Consider the following 22130-nt stretch of genomic DNA (forward strand, 5'->3'; position numbering starts at 1 on the left):
TGTTTTCATTACACTTTTACTGCCAATAGCATAATAATATGCTATTAAAATCTAATTCTCATTACTGCAATGTGAGAATAATTATATATTTTGTACATTTTATATTAATTTTGAAAAGTTACTTTTTAAGTATACATTATGGAAATATTTGTTGCACTGAAATTCGTTGAGCTGATTTTAAATCTTCAAGTCCTTTTCAAGTCATTGTTTCCAGACAGGATCAATACTGTATATCACATTACAGCTATTCTAGTTTGGAGTGACAATGTGTTTAATTGTCACGGAAAGTAATTGCACAATGCAAAAAATCTAATTGGTCCTAAAATAAACTTTTCTTTTAATTTTGGGGTAATTACAGTATAACCCAGACATTTCTTTGAGATTCACCCATCTTTGGGATCCTAAATTTAGTTAAAAAAAAAAAAAAAAGGTTCATTCCACAAGTTGTGGACCTGTGTTTTAATGCCTTAGACTTTTTTTTTTAATGGATCCCATTCCTGAGCACTATTTTCCCAGAGCAGTCCACACTGTATCATCTTCGTTGATCTGCTTTCTGTTAAAGCCGGCTGTGACAAATGATTTAACAGCTGTGCAATTGTTTTTTCCATTGATGCTTCCTGGAATGAAGCATTGTGGGATGGTTAAAATATGGAAGTTCAAGTGAGTCAATTTCTGTAGGTCAGTTACTCAACTTAGTCAACCAACTTAGATCTGAATGTTTGTATTAAGAACCACATGCAGGAAATGAGCAATACTTGTTCTGTAAACCTATTTATACATACAGTGCGGTTCAAAAGTCCACATCGTAAATCTGAGATTCTACATTTAAATCTAGAAATAAAGTTTTTGGATTTAGAAAAATAAATACAAATAAAGACTTATTATAATGTAAAATGAAGATGAAATATTTAAGTTTCTGCACTAGAGGTCGACCAAAAGTGGATTTTGCCAATTCTGATGGTGGCGATAAGGGCCGATAACCGATTAATCAGGAGATAGTTTTTAAAATCTATTTATTGAATGTTAAAACATTTTATTAGTCTTTCTTTTCTGTGATGGGCATAGAGGCTAAAAGAGTCAGTAAATTAGTAAAATCCTAGATTCAGGTTTATTGTACAATAATAAATAGAAAAAAAATAAGATTTGGTGCATAACACCGGAGTTTTAACTATATACAAGCCTCTTATTTTGAAATGTCTGTGCTTCTAAACAAAACATGCACTCTTACTATAAAGTACACATTATCATATGGGCTAATGAATACTGTATAAGCAGTAATGAACAGATCATCATTCATCAATATTAGATAAACGTTAGTTTTCCGGTATTATAAAATACTTTCTTCCTTTTCTCTAGCAACACTGTCAGTCTAAATCAACATGAACATGTCTATGCTTCATAAGTCTCTTTTATATAAAAAAATAATAATATTTCAAATTAATAATCTTGATTTAGTCCATAAACAGTGATGGTGACAGTGACTTGGCTCTATTACAATCCTCTTTATGTAAATATTCAACAAATTTAGCTTTTTATAACCTTAATATGTATTCACCAGACGGCCACAGAGGAACATGGAGTAGGACAAAAAACTATCCGTAACTATCAATATTGTTTAATTCCGATTACCGATAGTTCCAAAAAGCAACTATTGGCATGATTAGTAGGTAAAACCAATCAGTCGACCTCTATTCTGCTCTATTACTAGGTAATTTGTGACATTAACCATGTTGCCAACTCCTTTGTTGAAAAGGTCAGATTTTCTTGTTTCCGTTCAAACGCACAGGATAAAAAATTCTCAGATCATGCTGAAAGTTTTTGCATAAACTTTGCAGTCCATGACAGCTTGAATGCATGATGTCATTAAAGCAAAAAGGAACACACCACATACTAAGACATTTTTCAGTTCAGCTTTTTACTGAAATTGTTATGCTGATAATATAATTTGTCTCAGACTTTTGGACTCCGCTGTAGTTGTGCACTGTTCATTTGTTGCCATCTTTATTCTTTACGTACCTTGATTCTTTGCAATTTATATGCTTATACTGTATGTTCATCTCAGTTATTATTTTTGGATGCATTTGTTTGCCAGTCATTTCACAAGAGATCTTCAAGGAACAGACTGTGTGCAGAGATAAAAGCAAGCTTGTGTGTTCAAAGTATTTTGCTACCTATATTTCAACCTGTTTTCTCATATAAATTTGTTATTCTTGTGCACACTCTTTCTCTCATCAGAGACAAGCCAAGTACTCTGAGAACAAGCTGAAGTCCATCAAAGCTCGGAACGAATACCTGCTGACACTTGAAGCCTCTAATGCTTCAATCTTCAAGTATTACATTCACGACTTGTCAGACTTAATAGACGTAAGTACCAGAGAAAGAAAAGTAGGTATTCAGGGGTTCTTTAATAGCATGAAGAAACTTTGTGTGATGAGTACAGTTATAAATAGAATTCCAAACTGACCTCAAGTCTGCTGGGATGGCTAAATATGACAAAGTCTGCAGCCTTTTTCTCCAGTTTGTTGGATAATGCCCCTTTGTCCACATACCTGCTTTGATCAGAGGGAATGTTTAGACTCCCCACGAGAGCTCTATTAACCTTGCATTCAAGTTTAACTTTTAAGAATCCAAATGCAGGTGTGTCTGACAGGAATGAGATAAGTGTTTAAAAGTACACTGAGATTATATTGCATTGTTATTTTTATTGGACCTGTGTCTCCAAACAACCATTCAAACCTGTTATTAGATTACATTTTATGAAGCCCTGATTGTTGTACATATTTGTCTGAAAGAGAATGAGGGGTTTACAATAGCCAGCTACCTTCTTAGGGAGTATTCTAACAAAGATAAAACCTGATCAGCAATGGATTACATGGGCAACTCATTATGTTTTGAAGCAGAGTTATAGTCTTCGTAATATGGTGCACATTAAGTGCTCTGTGTGTGGCATGAATTGGCCCTTGTGGAGAAAAAGCAAAGGAAATAGTGGTGGTTTAGACATGTGGGTGGAGAAATACAGCACCATACCACTGAACCCATATCTAGCTATGCCATGGTTTCTACTGTGCCATGAAACTATGCCCTCTTTTTACATTATCTATCATTCCAGCAGACATTTACAAAAGAAAGTTTGGATTTGTCAGTGCAATGTACTGTCAGAGAAGTATATATTGCCCTACTTTCATACTTTTACATTAAGTTGGGTGCCTGTTTTATATTTAGAATAAAAGGAGAGGACATTACACCTGGCCTAAAAACCCACTTTTCTGAGAATGGGACTGCTTGAGAATCTTTTTTATGAATGAATGAACGTTACATTTATATAACGCTTTTCTTACACTACACTCAAAGCGCATTACACAGTGAACAGTGGACTCTTCTCAACCACTACCATTATCCAACATCCACCTGGATGATGCGACGGCAGCCATAGTATGCTCACCACACTTATTTGTGGAGAGGAGAGAGTGGAGTGCTAAAGCCAATTCAGTTTTAGGAGGCCATGATTGATAAGGGCCAACGGGGGGAATTTCGAGAAGTGTCCTGGGATTTTTAATGACCACAGAGAGTCAGGACCTCTGTTTAATGTCTCATCCGAAGGATGGTGCCTACAGTAAAGTGTCCCTATCACTATACTGGGGAATTAGGACCCACACTGACCACAGAGTGAGCACCCCCTGCTGGACTCCCTAATAACTCTTCCAGCAGCAAACATAGTATTTCTGTACAAAATACAATGGGTGTAAAGCCCACTGGCTCTTCACAGAAAAGGAGCAGTGGCTTAAATATATGCTGTGATGTTGTTTCTGACTCATTGAAAGACGTGCACACAGAATGCACTTCAGAACTGGTGTTTGTTTACTGTGTCGCTCTGTTCCACAATGTTCAGAACGCTCCATAGGCTACTATGCTATAGTAACCTGCAATATATGCAAATTGGCCACAAAATGGTAGTGTTATGCTGACTTTGATGCTGTTCGCTCATTCAAGAACACGATTCATCAACAGTTTAGAATAGTGCTTCAAGTTGGAGTCCACTGACATGACGGAATGCATCCCCATTGTCGTCTGCACGCTAGATCACTTGGCCGCCCAAAACCATCCAAACAAGCGACTGCTTGTTGGGATGGGAAAATGCCTGATGCTACAGGTAGTCTAGGCTAAGTTAAATATGTTCAAACACTTATGTTATCTTTTAGATATGTTATAACTCGATGTATGCCTACCTATTGTGCCACACTTCTAATAAAAAGGTGCTTACGAGGAGATAATGTTTTGGTTGATGTTTATTTCATCCGATCCATTCACATACAAAACAACACATAGACCATCGGTCATTATTTTCTCCTCATGTGTCAAACTACTAAGCACATTTCTATGGCAACCCCAGGCACAGTCTAGCAGGCTAAATAATGCCTGACGACATAAAACTACGTTAGTATTTTTGTAAATACAAATAATTAGATAATAAAAAGTCTTTCTAGCAAGTCAGTCCACTGGTGGCCATCTTTGGACTCTCTTTGGAAGCTATTTCCAGTCATGAAATTGCAGCTTCTATCTTCTTGAATGGGGGAACAAGATTATGATCAAAGAACATATTTAAATCAGCATTCAAATTTGACAACACTTGTATCATAAATTGTGCTGCTTTACCTCAGATTACGCTAACGGCTAAAATGCCATTTTCCTGGCTTGTTTTAAAGGTGGTTGGCTTTTTTACCTATAAAGTGGGACTTTCTACATCTGTTGGGTGTTCCAATTTCTCCCAGTTGTTTTTTTTTATAGAAATGGCCCATCTCTGCTGAATAGTCTCTGCTAAAACCCATTGCGTGGATGGGTGGGGCTTTGGATGTCACGACTAGTAGAATTTGACTCTACTAATGGGCTCGACTAGTCGATAATTTAAAATCAGTAGTCGTGAAACCCCTACTAGCAAATAGCAAATAATGGTTCATGGTTTTGACATAACTAAAAATATTGGCTATTAAAATAGGGACAAGCCCTTCAATATGACATGTTTTAATAGGAGATATGTCAACACAGGAAAGAAAACTGAGCTTGTCAAACGTTTCTTGTTCCTTAACGATTATTTTGGTACTTTTGTACTTGAAGTATGATTAAAGAAGAACTGGGGTTTGCTTGATCTGCAATGTGCTGTCTCACCAGAAAGAGAGATGAAGGCAGTGAGACAGGCAGGCAGACAGACAGAGATGAGCTGGAACGGCTTTTTACTTTATCCACTGTTTTGTGCTGTCTCACCAGAATTGGAGAAACCGACAGCAATGGAGAGACTAAAAGAGTGCTCAAGACAGAGCCAAAGAGATGGCAAAAAACAATCCCTTAATCAGTATTTTTGTCTTGTGCAGTAAGAAGTCAGATTATATTATATCATATAATTTATATCTACCTGTCATTAGGTTTAACTAGGAAAAACATTTTGCTGAAGTAGAATAAGCTGAATTTAAGATATATTTTTGAAAACTAGTATTATTATATTAAACAAGTTTGTTTGTCAAGTGAATTTATTATGTTCTAAGGATGCTTGATGTTTTTACTGGAAAACGAGAGAGAGAGAGAGAGAGAGAGAGAGAGAGAGAGAGAGAGAGAGAGAGAGAGAGATACATTTAGTGGGCAATGTGGACAGCAACAGTAGCTGGATCCATTTGATTGCTCTGGCTGCATCAGCATCAAAACTCTTAAATCAATCAGCAGACCAACAGGCTGAGCACTCCAACATGATTATTAAATAAGATGGAAAGCAGTGGACACTGAAGGTGGCAGACGCTTTAAGAGCCAAATGCTGGCAGCTATTCCAATGACGAGCACAGTGAGATCTTAAATAACCTCTCCAAGGATGGCACATTTCTCCATATTTTATTATCCAGGACACCGTTTCTCATATCAGTTCCCCATGACTCCTGCTGTATATCAGAGTTTAAATCAAAATATGAAAATTCCTGCCAGTCTACTCATGTTTAGCCTGTAGCAACTTTGCTACCAGGCTGTTTCACACAAGTCTTTTAGCATCCAAGGTTATATAAAGACAGCACACAGAATAGAATACTGTGAGTATATATTAGGTCATCTTAGACTGTTTAGATACAGGGACACAATGATTCTCAAAGCCAAAGTTGATCATGTGTTTGGAATGTCATACACTAGCTGTTAGGAAGATCTAACACTTGCTGGAACTGTGGTGGCATGGCCTAGTGGTTAAAGATTTGGGCTGGTAACCAGGAATATCACTCCCAATAAATGAAAATTATGTCATAACTTTTTATACTCACCCTCATGTCATTCCAAGCCTGTGTGATTTTCTTTCTTATGCAGGTTTTAATGAATATCTCGGTGCACTTTTCAATATAATTGCAGTGAATAGTGCCTTATTTTGAAGAGTTATAAAGGATGCAAAAGTATCATAAAAGTAGTCCATGTGATTTGTGCATCATATTTAATGTCTTTTGAAGCTATGCAACATGTTTTGGTAAGAAACAACCTAAAATATAAGTTATTTTTCCATTTTACATTCATGTATGCTTGAGAGAAACTCATTTATGCAAGAATTCACATTATTTTTGCATTAAGAAAGCAAGAAGCATGAATACATAACATTGTAATTCCAAGCTCATAAGTAGTAACTTTTTTTAGAAGGAACTGAAGGCACCATATGCAGTATTTACTAGAGATATTATTTTTCCCTGTTTTAAAGGGATGGTTCACCTAAAAATGAAAATTCTCTCATCATTTACTCACCCCCATACCATCCCAGAAGTGTATGACTTTCTTTCTTCTGCTGAACACAAACAGAAATTTCTCATAAGTATCTCAGCTCTGTAGGCCCTTATAATGCAAGTGAATGGTGGCAAGAACTTTGAAGTGCCAAAAAGCATATAAAAGCAGCATAAAATAATCCATAAGACTCCAGTGGTTAAATCCATATCTTCAGAAGCAATATGTTAGATGCGGGTGAGAAACAGTCTTTTTTACTATAAAGCTCCATTTTCACTTCTGTTATTTTTGGCGATTCATATTCTTTGTGCATATTGCCACCACCTGGGCGTGGAGCAGAATTTAGTAAAAAAGGACTTAAATATTTACCTGTTTCTGGTTCTGGCCACTATTTGGTTGAATTGTAAAGACCTACTTAGCTGAGAAATTCTGCTAAAAAGCTTATTTTGTGTCCAACAGAAGATGGCATGAGGGTGAGTAAATGATAAAGGAACTTTCATTTTTGGGTGAACTATCCCTTTAATGGAGATTAGGGGTGTCTTTGGTAAGTTATTAATAGGTGACACTTCCCTGTGCCTCTCCCTCTGCCCTTGTAGTGCTGTGATCTGGGGTACCATGCCTCTCTGAACCGGGCTTTGCGGACCTACCTCTCGGCCGAATATAACCTGGAGACATCCCGTCACGAAGGCCTGGACATCATAGAGAATGCTGTGGACAGTCTGGACCCCCGTAGTGACCGCCAGCGTTTCATGGAAATGTACCCTACTGCCTTCTGCCCACCAGTCAAATTTGAATTCCAACCACATATGGGAGATGAGGTCAGATTTAAACAAAGCCATACCACCACACCCTTGAACATATGTGTACACCCACTTATACATTACAGTGGGAGTCGAAATCTGAGTAGTGAAAATGCTTCTGTTTTGCATTTTTGTAAATCAATAAATGTTTAATGCACATTATCAGCTTAACAAATATTTCCAGGTGTAAATTTAGGAATTTAAATCCCAGATTTACAATGTGGTCTTAGACTTTTAGTCCCCACTGTATATACACATTTGCAACCACACTGACTCCAGCTACATCTTAATTCTGAGATGATGGTCTGCATGTTCATTTATTTTCTTAACCTTTGTGACCTCACATTCCATACCTGAAAGCAGACATTACATATCATTTTTGCAAAAACAGTGAGATAAATGTGCACCTCCCATGGTATATCCATTAACCTGAACATTAATCTTGTCTCAGCATGTAATGAAACGTATGAGCGCATGCAGGATACAGAGTGGAAAAAAGCATGTTAATGAAATTCTGATTTAGACGTGGTCCGGATTGCTTCATATTCCTATTTTATTGTGTCTCAGCTACCAGCATGGTGTTTACGCAGAGTTCTGGGAGCAGATCATATTGCATTTCTCACCATCAAGTCATTATTTAGAGGGTGTTTGTTGGATTAATGCTCCTTAATTGGCCATTTTGTCAGTGATATAATGTCTATGCATGGTTTGCAACCTGTTGTATTGTGGGCATGCCTGCATTCTCGGTTAGTGAAAACAAAACAACTGAGGTTTTGCGTAATATGCACATGCCAGGTGTTTTAAGTAATTTTTTTTCATTCTGGGATGAGATTCCTCCCTTTGGGAAATGTTCTATTGTAGTAGATTATCGAATGGTTGCTGTCATCATTATTAAAGTCAAAATGACCTTAATTTACTTTCTTAATGCACATTCCTGATCTTATTTTGCACAATTAATCAATGCACATAACTCCCAAGTAAAAAATAAAAAATTTAAAGTAGTAGGGCTGCACAATTAATGGAAAAACTCATCGCGATTACGATTACAGCTGCCACGATTATGTAATCATGAAAATGTCTGCTCCTGTTGCATCAATTGTTTGTATTTACAAAGTGTTTTTGCTGCGGTTGAGTATTCTAACCAATCACTAACATGTCAGTTGAGCAATGAAATGGCAATGGCCAATCAGAGCCACTTAGATTAGTCCTCCGTCCTATCTGTAATAACAACTAATGCGCAAGTTTTTAACTTTCTGAATGCCCAGATTCTTGTTTATGTTCTTGCTCTGTTTGTGCAGCGCACGGAAATTAATACTGAAGAAACATCACTTGACACTTGCAAAGAAGATGTAGAACAAGAGCGAAAAGTGCTTTGTAAATATTTTGGATTCATTAAATATTGCACTGCTCGCTCTGAACATAGATGTTAACTACACTGCAAATGAGCAACATGACAAAACTAAAACGATCCCGTTCTAATCAAGGCAAAGGTGCGTTTTAAACAATTGAGTTGTTATGCTGATTAGACAGCTTTGTTTTTAATGAGAGCATTCGCAAGAGTGCAGAACATTGTGTGAAGCGTCACTGTGCTCGAAATGCAGATCTCAAACAGTGTAAACCTGCAGTGAGTGACAGCAGTCATTGAAATGGGAGAGTTTGTCGCGTTGCTCGATTTCTGTTCAATTTATAAAAAATTGAATAACAGTTTTGTTTTGTCATGTTAATAAGTGGGCCACTGTGAATTTGATTTGTAGCAATAAAGTTATTCAGCGTAAATGTTCTAAGTGTGCCTGAATAGCATGTATCACAGTCATTGTTATCATGTCTGCTCTAATAAGACCCATTTGCCACGCAGCTGGTATTGGTAGATTTAACATTTACACGAATCGCACAAACTCAGATCGCAAATGACTGTTTTTAATTTCCAAAGTGCAACCACGGAGGCCAAAAATTATCTAACGATGATCTTACATGAATGAGATCACCATTGAAGATTTAACAGGATGAATGGTCCCTTCTCTCCATGAAAGGGCTTACTGAACACAGTAACTCGGTCGATTTAAATCGGCTGTTAATAAGATTGAATATTGAATATGCCATATTATTTACTGTACGTGCAAACAACATTTTTATAATTTAATTTATTCTATACCATAGATATCCATTTAAAATATTTTTTATTTGCCTTACCTTAACAAACATTATTACAATACAATATAAAATAAAATACAATATAATGCTTAAAAGATGCTTAAAAGAAACTGGAGGGCAGTTCATATCCACCATTGAAATCTGCTACTCTGAAGAACCACATCGTTGCTTTGTGATGTCACAGTAATTTAATATTTTAATCGACATTAATAATCATGATTACAATATCAAGGGCAATAATCACTATTATGATTTTTGGTATAATCGTGCAGCCCTAAAAAGTAATAACTTGCTCCGCCTCTAAAACAAACCCTTCCCCTCCAACCTCCTTGCTCCACTTTTCATGATCCAATCAATTTGTAATATATAAAATCAAGTTTTGCCTTATTTTTTGTCTTGTTAAATATCTTGTTTCATTCGTAATATGTCCGATTATGTTTTTAAGTCAAATTGGTTGAAATGGTATTTCATGGAAATGTGTGTAATGTCTCAAAGGTATTGACAAATCTGCAGAGGAGGACTGTTAGAGCTCTCTTGTAATTTGAAGTCTTGTCTTGTTTTTCAGGTGTGCCAGATCACGGCCCAACCTCCTGTGCAGGCTGAACTCCTGCTGAGGTTCCAGCAGCTGCAGTCCCGGCTAGCAACTCTTAAGATCGAGAGTGAGGAGGTAAGGCAGTTGTTCTTAATATTTTGGATTCATGACCCCCTTTAAAACTAGAACTTATTTTATTAAAAGTTTGATTAAAAAAATACAATGTAAACTGAATGCAATATTTAGGTTTTCACAGATTTTTCTTAAATATTATAAAATTAAACTCTTTAAAAAAATTAATTCTGAAATAAGAAACTGAATACAATCTTCTTATAATCTTAATATTTTTTTGTCACTAAACCTACATTGTTCTGCTATTTTATGTATACTTTCTGTGTTACATAAATACAATTTCTTTTAACTAGGTTTATATATCTATCAAACATCCAAAAATAGAGTGTACAAGTGATAATGCTTGCAGGACATATATTAGCTTAACATAAAATACAATTTGTCATTTACTCAACCTTCTCGATCCAAACGAGTACGACTTTTTTAATCCGTAAAACACAATATTGAGGGATGAGAGGATCATGATTGTGACTGTCAAGCTGCAAAAGCACATAAATGCATAAAGGTTGTCCGTATCACTTGTGCGCTATATTTCAAGTCTACCGAAGCCATTCAATAGTGTTGTGTGAAGAACAGACTGAAATGTAAGTGTTCGCTGAAATTTTCCTCTTCACCCATTCGATAAGAAAGAACATCATTGTTTACATAAACGCAGCTCAGTGAGCGCCCCTGACAACACATGTGAGAATGTGAACTGAGAACCTCTGAGGTAAGGGAACCTTGCTCACATGTAGCAAGAAGTTTGACTTGAGTCATGAGGTCTGATCCACATTGCAGCTTATTCTGGCTCAGAATCGCCCACTTAGACAGGAAGAGACATTCTATCTGACATATTAAGAGACTTAACCACATTTTGTTTTGTTTTTACACGTCATTTAGGGGTGTTCTAATAATTCGCTATGATTCTAATAATGGCGTAAGGAGACATCCCAGGTGTCCTGGAAATTGAACGCAAAGTTCCCCAAGACTTTCCCAGAAAAGTGTACAATTCACTTTGGATAAAAAGCTTTTGCTAAATAGTAATTCTATGAGACGATGAACACATTGAAGTGCGTAATTAAATTTGAGAATCTTGTTAAATAAGTTTGACAAGTCCAGGAACACACATCCCATAACTTCCCATTGCATTCGTGTGAGACAGCTTTGCAGTGTGTTTGCTTAATTGAGTTGGCAAGAGCTGATCGTAAAAGAGGCTGTGGGAGACTTACAAGAAATACTTTTTTAGCTCCCTGAAGAGTTTTCGCTGTCCTCCAGATAACCACAACGACGCACAGACAGGTTTTTCTCAGTATCAACATTTCCTTTGTTCTTCTCTCAGACTGTGTGTGTCTTTCACTTTTTATTATCTGTGTCTCCACCAAGGCTGCAACATTTGAATCAGTCTTTAAAGCACTCGCAGTTATCGTGTCCATCATAGATGAACGAGTGTCTTGCATGTCCCCTTCTCTTATCTTCTTCCTGTTATTTCACTGCTGTGTGCAGATTCTTTTGAGCTTTTTATAGAGGGCTGTGAGTGGAGACAGAGATTATTTTGATGTACAGACACAGAATATGGTACTGATTGTGTCAATAAGTTCACATGATAAAGACTATATAGTATTTCTACAGCACAGATTTAACTTGTGTTGTCATATAGGTTAGGACAAAACCTCAATGCATTCATACTGCAGGTTGTGATATTGGGTGAAACTTACGAAAACTTGTGCAGGTCACATTTCACCCCAGAATTAAAACAAAAGTGTAAGAAATTGTATTTGCATACAGAAAAAGCCATTTAAGTAAATTTCCCCCTCAAATTAAAATTCTCAATACAGTATAAAATGACATAAATACTTGAAATAATATATCATAGATTTTATTTTTTATTTTTTTTGCTGCATTACGGTAATGGGTTATAGGGGGAATTGTCACAATAATGTCACAATGCAAAAAAAAATTCTAATTGTATGGTCCTAAAAATAAGATGATGGTTTTTTTAATGCAAAATCAAAATTTGTTCACAAAAGGATGAAATCTGTCTGAAACCTTTATTTTGCACAATGTGTTCCCTCTTAATTTCACTCAAAAATATATGAAGACAGAACCTCTGTATTATCCTTTGACAAAGCTTTTGGTAGCCAGATTTAGGAGCTAACATAAGGAGGAAGGTCATTTGACCCTGTTTATACCTGGTATTAAGATGTGTTTCTGGTGATCCGATTACTAAATACATGTGGTCAGGTCTAAATGTGGTCTTAAAACGTTTTGTGATCAGATCAAAAACCACATAAGGAGGCAGTCAAAAATGCATGTGACCACATCGCATTTGAAGTGGAAATGCTATCCATCCTGAATGCCTCCCGGACAACAGCGAAGCGTCACCCCTCACATGTCAATCAACTGCTGCGCTTACCTAAACGTTTCAACTTTGCCAGTTACAAGCTGCTTTTAAAGGAAATAACCATCTGATCAAAAAAAATTGAAATCGTGGATACATACACAAGCATGAAAACTTCACAGAACTTTTTTCTGTGTGTCTGATATCAACATGCTGGGACACATGTGCTTATGTGCTTGGATTAATTTTCAGATGCATCTGGGAGAAACAGCGCACCGATTTTTCACACTTTCTTTGTCTTTTGTGACCTTTTTGGTGCTTTAATATCATGCAGTAACACACGGACAGTGATTGATGTACACTCACTGAGCACTTTATTAGGAACACTATACTAATACTAGGTAGAGCCTCCCTTTGCTCTCAGAACAGCCTCAATTCTTTGTAGCATGGAATTTAAAAGATGTTGGAAACATTTCTGCAAGATTCTGGCTCATGTTGACATTGCATCACGTTATTTGTGCAGATTTGTCTGCTGCACATTCATGCTGTGAATCTCCTGTTCTACCACACTCCAAAGGTGTTCTATTGGATTCAGATCCAGTGACTGGGAAGGCCACTAAAGAACAGTGAACTCATTGTCATGTTTATGAAACCAGTTTTAGATGACTTTTGCTTAGTGACATGGTTCATTATTATGCAAGAAGATAGGTAAATTGTAGCCATGACGGAATTCACATGGTCAGCAACAATAGGCAAATAGGCTGAGGCATTCAAGCTATGTTTGTTTGGTAGTAATGGGCCCACACTGTTACACCACCACCACCAGCCTGGACTGTTGTCACAAGGCAAGTGGTCCTTATCTGAGTTAGCGTAGCCTTTGTCAGCTCAAAACAGACTGGCCATTCACCGTTGACCTCTCTCATCAACAAGGCATTTCTGTCAGCATAATTGCCACTCCCAGGACGTTTTTTTTTTGTTTTTGGCACCATTCAGAGTAAACTCTAGGCCAAACCAGGGCTCGCAAGTTGGCCCGTGATTACCTTTGATTTGGCTCGCCTTGCTGTATACGACAAGGGGGTGGGGGGGTATTGCAGTTATTGTGCATCATTTCAATAATTCCTGCAAGTTCCACAATCATAATGCTGGAAATTCCTGCACACTTTTATTCACTTTACAGTGCAGCTGCAAATTGGTAAACCAATAGATACTGATTAACAAATATTTTTTTTATCCCCTTTTCTCCCAATTTGGATTGCCCACTACTTAGTAGGTCCTTGTGGTGGCGCGGTTACACATTTTCATCCGTTTGATGGAGGACAAGTCTCAGTTGCCTCTGCTTCTGAGACATCAATCTACGCATCTTATCATGTGGCTCGTTGTACATGACACTGCGGAGACTCCCAGCATGTGGATACTCATGCTACTCTCCACGATCCACGCACAACTTACCACGTGCCCCATTGAGTGAGAACCACTAATCCTGACCACGAGGAGGTTACTCTACCCTCCCTAGCAACTGGGCCAATTTGGTTGCTTAGGAGACCTGGCTGGAGTCACTCAGCACACCCTGGATTCGAACTCGTTACTCCAGGGGTGGTAGTCAGCATCAATACTCGCTGAGCTACCCAGGCCCCATTAAACTTTTTTTGTATTAAACTGTAATTCCAAAATTTGCAAATTCACTCTGGCTCTGGCTCTCGCTCTCTCACTCGTGCAGATGTCAGCAGTGTCAGAAGTGTAAGCGAGTGCAGTGAGGAAGCGCTTTGTCACGTAGTTCCTGAACTTAAGATGTTATAGATGTATAAACCTTTCTATACCTGTTAATTCATCATGTAAATGGTGTTATACAGAGTCTCCTTAAGCTAGCGACACGATAACTATATCAAACTATAACTATGTTTATAATCAGCTGTTAACATTGTAAGCGCGTGACGTAGGAGCGATCTGTAATTTCATATCTTGGAGCTCCTTCATTAGTCATAAATAATGAGACCTATTTACAAGAAAGGCAGAAATAGTAAAAATGCTTTGTGTAACGTACCAGCTGCATGGTTAAGAGAGACGCTTGAATACCTGTTACATTTCTCATCTCCATATCTAGTTTCATACAGGGTTGGGACAGTTGTGCGGGACACATCCTACACTGTGAAGGCTGAGCCACTCATTCGAAGAGCAACGTCAATATTTTTTTAACAAAGTCCAACTATATCTGCCTCCAGGCAGCATGGAGCATATGGGCTCATTTAGCACAAAATGGAAAATGTACTTGAGGGCGATCTCGTTGAAATCCACCTTGCTAGCCAGAGCGCAGAAGTCTTCCACATATTCCTCCACGGAATGGTTTCCCTGACGTAACTGTAAGAGGCAATCTGCTGGGTTCATGCTGGTGGGTTGAGTATTCTGTAATGTTCAGGCAGGGCAAAGCAAGCATGAACAGGACGAAGACGATGATAAGATGAATGTGAGAACCCAAGTGCAGTTTATTATTCAGTGCCAACAAAACATAAGACTAGACGTGACTTGACCTGAACACAATTACACCAAAACAATATTTGACAAAGAACTAAAGAACATGAGGGCTATAAATACACAGACTGGGTAAACAAGTTAACAAGACAATGAAACATATACCAATAACAAGACCAAACTAATAACAAGAAAACCAGGCAATATCCATATGAACCAATTACATTACAGAACTGATAACAAGACACATGAACACAAACCAATGAGGAGACAGGACTAATAAACATAGTGGAACAAGAGGGTCATATGACAGTAACATGACAAGGAAACCACATGAAAACATGGCAGGAACAGGAAATCACATGACAGGAACAAGGAACTTAGTTTTCAAAATAAAAGACATGAACAAAAACACACAAAAACGTGACAGTATGCCAATACTGATAATCTCCAAATATCACCTGAATAATTACCCTGATGAATATATTGGTTTAAACTAGTACAGTGCTTTGTTAATTGGAATAAAAATCATATACTAAATGATGAGTGTTTATAGTGACTGGATAAGGCCAGGATAAGAGGAAGCACACAGTAAGTGTATATAAGGTCAGGGCACTTCCTGTTTTTTCCAGATGGCTTCAAACAAGTGGCATCAGCCTCAAGGTCTGTTGAAGAGCATCACATTATACAGAACATAGTGTTGGTACAAACCAAAGCCCGAGTTTTTTGTGCAGCTGTTTCCTTGACCCTTCACTGAATTAGAGGACAATAGAAATTAACTGATGAATACTTTATGCTTTAGACTAATAACAGCTATAAAGCACTCATCCTGATAGGCTTTGCCTTGGGCTTCAAACACACCTTTACCACATACAAAGAAATAAGTCTTTCTTTGAAAACTTCCTTTCTCATCCTTTTTTTTTTTTCCCCTCCATTTTACATTTCTCCTCCAGAACTCATAATTGAATAATGTAAATAGTGTTTGCTCTAGAGATTATGATAATTTTGGGCTTCTCTGTGGAGAATTGACAGTGTTATCTCTTTTTCTTGTTCTCCCTTTATCTTTCTCTCGCTTCTATTCTCCCTCCCTCCTGAACTTCCCCAATGGATAATCTATTCACATCAGACACTAAAACCCTACTAAGGCATTTCACAGTTGGCTGTAGAAAGTGTCTGTTTGTTTTGCCATAGATAAACCTCTGGGGGGCACATCAAAAAACTCATACTGCTTTGTGATTCACTGATCGTATGATTTATGATCCTGTTAAATCTTCATGGTGATCTCATTTATGTTAGATAATTTTTGGCCTCCGTGGTTGCACTTTGGAAATTAAAAACAGTCATTTGCGATCTGAGTTTGTGCGATTCGTGTAAATGTTAAATCTACCAATACCAGCTGCGTGGCAAATGGGTCTTATTAGAGCAGACATGATAACAATGACTATGATTCCTGACATGCTGTTCATGCCATATTCTTTATATTGTCTACACTTCCAAAACACACTTAGAACAGTTCAGCTGAATTACTTTATTTACTTTATCAAATTCACATTGGCCCGCTTATTAACATGACAAAACAAAACTGTTATTACATTTGTAATAAATTGAACAGAAATCGAGCAACGTGACAAACTCTCCCATTACAATGACTGCTGTCACTCACTGCAGGTTTACACTGTTTGAGATCTGCATTTCGAGCACAGTGACGCTTCACACAATGTTCTGCACTCTTGCGAATGCTCTCATTAAAAACAAAGCTGTCTAATCAGCATAACAACTCAGTTGTTTAAAACGCACCTTTGCCTTGATTAGAACGGGATCGTTTTAGTTTTGTCATGTTGCTCATTTGCAGTGTAGTTAACATCTATGTTCAGAGCGAGCAGTGCAATATTTAATGAATCCAAAATATTTACAAAGCACTTTTCGCTCTTGTTCTACATCTTCTTTGCAAGTGTCAGGTGATGTTTCTTCAGTATTAATTTCTGTGTGCTGCGCAAACAGAGCAAGAACATGAACAAGCATCTGGGCATTAGTTGTTATTACAGATAGGACGGAGGACTAATCTAGGCGGCTCTGATTGGCCATTGCCGTTTCATTGCTAACTGACATGTTAGTGATTGGTTAGAATACTCAACCGCAGCAAAAACACTTTGTAAATACAAACAATTGATGCAACAGGAGCAGACTTAAATTGAATGCTGTAATCATCAGTTTTCACGATTACATAATCGTGGCAGCTGTAATCGTAATCGCAATTATTTTTTCCATTAATTGTGCAGCCCTACTACTTTTAATATTTTTTTTTACTTGGAGTTATGTGCATTGATTAATTGTGCAAAATAAGATCAGGAATGTGCATTAAGAAAGTAAATTAAGGTCAGTTTTTCGATTAATTGTGCAGCCCTATGCCCACCTGCATTTTGTTTTTCTGATTTAACCATTTTTTTTACATTTACATTTACATTTACATTTATGCATTTGGCAGACGCTTTTATCCAAATCGACTTACAGAGCACTTATTACAGGGACAATCCCCCTGGAGCAAGCTGGAGTTAAGTGCCTTGCTCAAGGACGCAATGGTGGTGGCTGTGGGGCTCGAACCAGCGTCTTTCTGATTATCAGATTACCAGTTATGTGCTTAGACCACTACACCACCATCACTATATATATATATATATATATATATATATATATATATATATATATTATACATAATACATAATATATATTATGTAACAACATAATATATATTGTGTATTATGTAACATTGATTATAGACACTCAAAGAATAATAATCACACATATTGACAACTACGCCTCTCTCTAATTGCCCCTCCCAGAGAGCCTCCAGGTCTAATTTCTCCAGTCTTCTAAATGAAAAGGCCACCACCCTCTTCATCTCCGAGAACCACTCCTGAAATGAAGTAGGACTCACCCCTCCCAAAGTGTCTGCTGCTTTAGGGGGGTGTATAATACTCCCAAAATAGTACAGAGCAGGTGGCGCAACTGTAAATACTGAGGAACTGATCTAGGAATCCCAAAATGTTGAACCAAATTTTCAAAGGATCTCAACACTCTCCTATCATATAGGTCACGAGTGTAGTAACCCCCCTCACAATCTACTCTAGCAGAGAGGGAACTTTTTAATACATAATTTGGGGTTCAGCCAATGCTCGAGGCAACATTTAAATAAATGTCCGAATGAAAGAATTTGGACACTTTTTTTTTGTCCATACCGACTGCAAATGCGAGATAACAGGGTGTAACTTAACTCTCGGTTAGTTTGATAGAAAGGCTTTGCAATAGCGAAATAGGGACAAGAAATTCCTGTTCAATACAAAACCAAGGAGGGGCTCTCTCAGGTGGAAGTGACCAATGAACCAAATGTCTGAGATTGAACGCATAAAGATAAAACAAAATCTTGGGTAGGCCTAGCCCACATTTGTCAATTGGCCTATGCAATTTACTGAAATGTAATCTGGGATGTTTACCATTCCAAATGAAGGACTTCGCTATGCTATCAAATAGCTTGAAATAAGAGAGGGGGACATCTATAGGGAGAGACTGTAGCAGGTAGTTCAATTTGGAATACAATTCATTTTAATAACAATAACCTTCCCAATCATCGATAAATGTAAAGAAGCCCACCTGCCCACATCGCTCGAAAAACTTTTTATTGAAGGGTCAAAGTGAACTAACTAAATCACCCAAATTTGCTGGGAATAAAATACCCAAATACTTAATGTCCTGTTTGTGCCACTGAAAGGCACCTGGCTGAAAAGCTGTTTCTGGGCAGTACGTGGTCAGAGCCAAAGCTTCAGATTTAGACTAATTAGCTCTGTATCCTGAGAACTTGTAATAGGAATGAATAATTCTTTTGAGGTAAGGCATAGAACTAGTGAGATCGGAGATCTTGTAAAGCAGAAGTTAATGCACCACATCTCCCGCAATCACCCATGGGAAATCATCTTCATTTCTTATCGCTGCTGCTAACGGTTCCAGGGCAAGACAGAACAATAATGGGGAAAGAGGGTAACCTGCCGGGTGCCCCTATCTAGAGTAAAATAATCTGAAATTAATCAATTTGTTTGTACCGCCACTACCGGGTTTCTTTAAAGTAACTTAATCCATCAAATAAACTTATTCCCAAACCCGAACATTTCCAAAATCTTAAAAAGATATTCCCACTCTACCATATCAAACGCCTGAGATGGCAGCGACCAGAGTCTGATAATTCGCCCCTGACCACATGATATTGATTAAACGCCTAATGTTATCAGAAGAGCTGCAGCCGAGAATAAACCCCATCTGATCTATATGTATAAGAGATGTCATAACTTTATTTAATCGGTTAGCCAAAGTTGTTGACAGTATTTTAACGCCTAGCTGGATCAGGGAAATTGGACGGTAACCCTTACACTCAATTGGATCTTTATAAAAAAATCACTGGAGGGCCTGGGCTCTTCAAGCAGAATTAGTGTTATTTTAAAAAAATGACAAATCTCTCTCATTGTCATTTCAAGTCATTTCATTTGACTGCTTTGATGTGATTGAAACTGAGCAATTTCCCTTCCTTCTCTTCCCACCTGCTTTTGTTATTGAACAACTTCCCAGTAAACCACATCCAACAGACAGGTCCGACAAATCATCTGTTAATACTGTCACCAAAACCAAACCACAGTGAGATTAAAGGCTGGAGACAATCTTGAACCTGTGATCAGTTCTTAGTGTATCCATCTCCATAACTGGCAGTGGAGTCACAGGTGCAACAGTGACCTGGATCTATCCTGTCGTAGAAGAGCTACGGTCTGGTGCAGCCACTAGTTTCCATTGTCATGAATGTCATGCTCCATTGATTTGAGGGATGATTCAGTCTGACCCTATGGGACAATGAGAGAGATGAGCTCACTGCGTGTGATGAAACTGACAAGGTTTTATGTGGCGTTAAAAAATCATGGAGGTAGTCATACAACGTCTGTTTGTTTGAGTGTGTGATTACAGTATTTTCGCAAACCGAATAAGCTCTGCTCTCTTTCCAAACTCTGTTTTTTTGCACAATGAGCAGGTTCATTCAGCAAGTGAACCACTGTTTCCACTGAACGACTGCACTAGCTTTCTGAATAGTTTTTCTTTCCTTCAAACCAAACTTTTTTCCTTTTGTGTGGTTAAACTATTGTATGCTGCTAATATTATATGTTTTATATTATTTATAATCTCAATTGATTGATTGAAATGGTCATCCAATTAATTATTAATTAATTCATACATAACTTGTTACAGATTTATACTCTGCATGATATGCTGAAAAAGACATTATACACATTACACATTACAGCCCTGATAAGAGTCATTTTTTATAATAGTTCTCCAGATCATCTGGTATCCCATAGAGTTGTGTCAGTTCTGTACTCCAAAGCTTATAGTGCTGGGATATAGGGCCACAGTCCCGGACATTTATAATTTTTATCATAATGTTGCATGTCTGGCTCTGAAAAGCTTCAGAAATTAATCCTCAAGGCTTTCAAATGAATTATGTTCCCCCTAGCCATCTTCCTCTCCAATGTATGTAAATTGATTTCTTTGGTCTGGTGTCTTGCCCAAGGCCTTCTATTAGTCACTGTGCACATGTCAGGTAGGGATGGTCAGGGTGGATTTTTTTTTTCTTCTCAGTGTGCAAGTTTTTCTTGAAAAACTTTTTTTTTTTTTTGTCCTTTTATCGTACTTAAACTGATAGCCCAGTATTCCTGAAGTATTTTAAAGTTAAGCTGTATGGCATTATGCAAAGTTATGTATGTAAATCCCTACAAATGTGAAACTTGATATCTGGTTTTATGTATCAGATTTCCTCTCGATGGGTGCTCTCTGTAATCTGGATTTTTTAAAATATAAAATATGCAGAATTCCTACAAAACCACGACCATGTCCCATTTCAGATAAAGAAGACCTCAGAAGCCACTCTCACTACCATTCAGGACATGGTGACCATCGAGGACTACGACGTGTCAGAATGCTTCCATCATAGCCGTTCGACCGAATCAGTCAAGTCCACAGTCTCAGAAACCTACCTCAGCAAGCCAAGCATCGCCAAGAGACGTGCCAACCAGCAGGAGACAGAGCAGTTCTATTTCATGGTCAGTTTATGTGTCATGAAGATTTATTTTTAATCGGATGCTATATTCAAAGAAAAATGTTTCAAAGGCTTGTTTTAGAGTTAGGTTTGCAACTTATGGTTGTTTGTGATAGAAAACAGCTCAGCTCAAGTGTGCTTAAGTCACCCGCTGTCTTGTTCTTCTGGTCTCATGCTGGTCTCAATCATGCCTCCTCACAGAAATTCCGTGAGTATCTGGAGGGCAGCAATCTCATCACTAAGCTACAGGCTAAGCATGATCTACTGAAGAGGACCATCGGTGATGGTAACGTTTGCCTTTGTATGGTCATACTAACATCAGAACTTTGTACTGCATGGATAGATGTACTGTATATACTTCATGAACTATATCACTTTAAGCCCGGACAAGTTCAATGAACTTAAATATTTTATGGAAACTCGTTGCCCTAAAAAAGTTAATTTTTCTGTGGTAAATCTTTGCTATTTAAGGCATTAGCAAATTGCAACGCAAATACAGTATGTGATAACTAGTGAAGGAGCCAAATAGACCTCAACACTTGACACACACACACACACACACACACACACACACACACACACACACACACACACACACACACACACACACACACACACACATACCTCAGTAATAGTGACAATCAACAAACATCATTATGTAAAAAGATGAGCTCTGAAAATCACCACACAACTATTAACTAACAGTGATAACACAAACAACAACAGTACAGATAAAGTCTGCAAACTGCAAACAATAAGCCTATAACACTAACACAAACCATCAAAAAATATTCCTACTGCAATGCATGCAAATCAGCAACATTGTTCAGTATTAAGTAGTTTGTTTAGACAAATTTGTTAAGCTAGTTGGGACAA

The 22130-nt window shown here is 37.6% G+C and overlaps 1 protein-coding gene across 3 annotated transcripts in view; it reads left to right on the plus strand.

Annotated features, from left to right (window-relative positions):
• srgap1a (SLIT-ROBO Rho GTPase activating protein 1a) overlaps positions 1-22130 on the plus strand; it is a 153584-nt gene that overhangs the window by 73805 nt on the left and 57649 nt on the right. For all 3 annotated transcript variants that reach the window (XM_052152262.1, XM_052152265.1, XM_052152266.1), the window contains exons 6-10: positions 2236-2364; positions 7326-7547; positions 10246-10347; positions 21061-21258; positions 21456-21540. In XM_052152262.1, the coding sequence (XP_052008222.1) occupies positions 2236-2364; positions 7326-7547; positions 10246-10347; positions 21061-21258; positions 21456-21540 (736 nt within the window). The remainder of the gene's footprint in view (positions 1-2235; positions 2365-7325; positions 7548-10245; positions 10348-21060; positions 21259-21455; positions 21541-22130) is intronic.

Source organism: Xyrauchen texanus, chromosome 21 (assembly GCF_025860055.1).
Source record: "Xyrauchen texanus isolate HMW12.3.18 chromosome 21, RBS_HiC_50CHRs, whole genome shotgun sequence".
Taxonomy (NCBI): domain Eukaryota; kingdom Metazoa; phylum Chordata; class Actinopteri; order Cypriniformes; family Catostomidae; genus Xyrauchen; species Xyrauchen texanus.